This window comes from Penaeus monodon, chromosome 19, assembly GCF_015228065.2.
Source record: "Penaeus monodon isolate SGIC_2016 chromosome 19, NSTDA_Pmon_1, whole genome shotgun sequence".
NCBI classification, from domain to species: Eukaryota; Metazoa; Arthropoda; class Malacostraca; order Decapoda; family Penaeidae; genus Penaeus; species Penaeus monodon.
Window position 1 is genome coordinate 37117625 of NC_051404.1, and position 2738 is coordinate 37120362.

The 2738-nt window shown below is 47.3% G+C and overlaps 1 protein-coding gene across 1 annotated transcript; it reads right to left on the minus strand.

The window, feature by feature from the left end:
* Positions 1-66: 66 nt before the first annotated feature.
* Positions 67-2152, minus strand: LOC119585477 (neurogenic differentiation factor 4-like). The gene is given in 3 exon segments (XM_037934122.1): positions 67-1026; positions 1028-1883; positions 2081-2152. Coding segments are annotated over 2 exon segments (801 nt in total). The 5' UTR covers positions 1801-1883; positions 2081-2152; the 3' UTR covers positions 67-998.
* Between the last annotated feature and the right edge of the window lie 586 nt (positions 2153-2738).

Below are 2738 nucleotides of genomic sequence, written 5' to 3' on the forward strand. Positions count from 1 at the left end.
CCGTTATCCAGGCGAATATGCACTTAAGACGATAGTGATAACAGAATGAATGAATGATGATCATATTTCAAATAATTATCATCTTCCACGAGTCAATAATCAAAGGATTGTAATTAGCATAGTATCGTGCTTTTGTCAGTCATCACAAGTATATCAAGTGCATCTTCCTCACTATAAGAAAAAAATGGAATAAAATTAAAATTTTACTATCCTTACAATCACTAATAAACTATATTGCATTTTCCCCATCACTACTTGATAATGGTTTCCCCGCTTCAGTAAAAGAGTGAGACGCTCACTGTTCATATTTTGAACGCTGGGGATTGAAGACACTTCGTAAATCTTCCCAAATGATGATGAAGGTAGTAAAAATTCCTTGAGGAAAGTTGGAGAGGTTCAGGTTACCTCGTTTCTGTAGGTGATAAGATTACTGTTCGGACACTTAAAACTTAGATATTAGATTTAAAACGCATTCATAGCCTTTCCTAACGCTGTACATTGTTGCACAAATTTAAGACTACACATTTTTTTTTCCATATTCTTTCACTTTAAATCTCTGTATTTCGTTATAGTTCTTCCACGCTAATATTCATTTCTGATCCTTGTATCTCAGATTCAAATCTAATGCTGGTAATTAGTACGTAACGAAGTATCATAGCTGTCTACTGTAGATGCTTTTTTTACTCGAATCCGAAGAAGTGAGATATCAGGAAATCCTGATAATTTTTATAAATAATTTTGCTTTATATATATATATATTTTTTCTGGGACAAAAATTTTACACACACACACACACTGGCACCACATTAACCTAAATCTGATTATTTCTATTATCATTCACTTCGTGGAATCTTTATCAGAATTTCTCACTATGCCGCTTCTTCAGCCTCTGCAGCAGAAGTGCCATCCAAGGAAAAGCCTCGAACTCAGCGTCGGAGAACGTCAGCCTCAGTCACAGGGGCGTGCGAGCGACTCCACTGCGCTTCCAAACACGCGTGTTAAGAGATGGCGAACTTCGTGTAGGTGATCGGACCACGAGGACGACGTCTCGGCCTCCAGCAACAGCAGCGCCACCTCGTCCGGCCCGTACATCGGCGAGAGGTACGAGAACGACTCGAGGTTGTCCTCGAAGACGCCCGAGTCCGAGGAGTCGCAGAGGAGGGATGCGAGTTCAGAGTCCGTGACGGCGCCGTCGTCGTCCTGGCGGTGCTGCGGCAGCCTCACGGGTCTGTCGGGGTAGAGCTCCAGCTGCGGCTCCTGGAGGAAGGGTGCGTCGTCCTCCAGGCCGGGCGGGAGGAGCCACGAGCAGTTGTCCTGGCGGCCCGAGTTGGCGACGGCGGAGTGGGTGTCGAGGAACACCTCGTCCGGGGCGTCCTGCCGCGTGTTGGCGTCCAGGATCTCCTGCAGCGCCTTGATGTAGGCGGAGGCGAGTCTCAGCGTCGTGAACTTGGTCATGTCGGAGGCGGCTCCGCGGCGGCTGGCACTGCACCGCGGAAGCATTTCGCGTAATTTCTCGAAGGCGCAGTTGATCTGCCGCATGCGGTGCCGCTCCCGCGTGTTAGCGGTCTTTCTGCGGTACTTCGAGAGAGGCGCCGGCCGTGACTTCGGCTTCCGCTTGTCCTGGATGTTCCAGTCGGCGTCGCAGCGGCGGCGAGCGTGCAGGGAGCGCGGGCGCAGCTGGTACTTCCCGGCGGACGACCCTCCTTTGGAGTCGTTCTGATTTCTGTCCGGGTTGGTTTTGTCGTCCAGAGAGGCCCGCCCCCCCTCCCTCACTGCCGCCTGATTTGATTTTTTGGTCATTTTCGAAAAGAAGGATTAGGAAGGATGCTCAAACAAAGGCTCTTCCTACGTTGCCTCCCGCAGCGTGAGGATCTTCCTGGCTCCTGCGAAGGGAAACAAAATCGATGAAGCTAAAATACACAGCGGTAAATATCTAATGTAAAAACACTTATATATGCAGACAATCATGAAACATATAAATAAATAATACAAACAATCCGTTCCGTGCATTTAAAAAGCACAACATAGATCTTTGCTGAGAAAGTTCGATCGCAGCAGGTGCAACACTCGGTGCCCTTACCCGTGTGAAAGACGTCCCGCGCCGTCTCGCAGGAGCAACTAAGGCCACGTCCAGTCAGTGTAAGGGTTGGCGGCCCACTGACCAAATCTGCCTCCCCTCCCCCGCGCACACATCACTCCCGCCCCTTCCCCCCTCTCTCACCCCCTTCCCCCTACAACCCAACACCTGAATATATCCCGTCCTGATGCCCCCTTCCTGTGGGTACTGCCCCTGTACCCCCCCCCCTCTCTCCGCCATTCTTATTCCTCGTTACTGCAATATTCCTTCTTGCCGTTTCTCCTGATGGGGTGGGGGAAGGGAGGGTTGTATATGAATTAATCTTCTTACATACAATATTCCCCTGTATTTTCTATTCAGCATGTTAGTTTACCCTGATTTTATTTCCATTTCTTATTGTATCAGTACTTCTTACCATCCCTCTTTTCCAAATCCTCTTCTTCTCTTCAGAGTCATCCATGGAACTTAACTAATTTATTTAAAGGCTGTTAAGAAAACACCTGTTACTTACCATAACTTACAGATCAAGATCACTTATTATTCTACCCCAAATAGATATTCAAGATAACGATTAAAGTGACCAAAACAATCTCTATTTCTCTTTCTTTGTCGCTCTATATCTACTTGGATATGCAAATAAGTAAAATGAGTCTCTGATGTG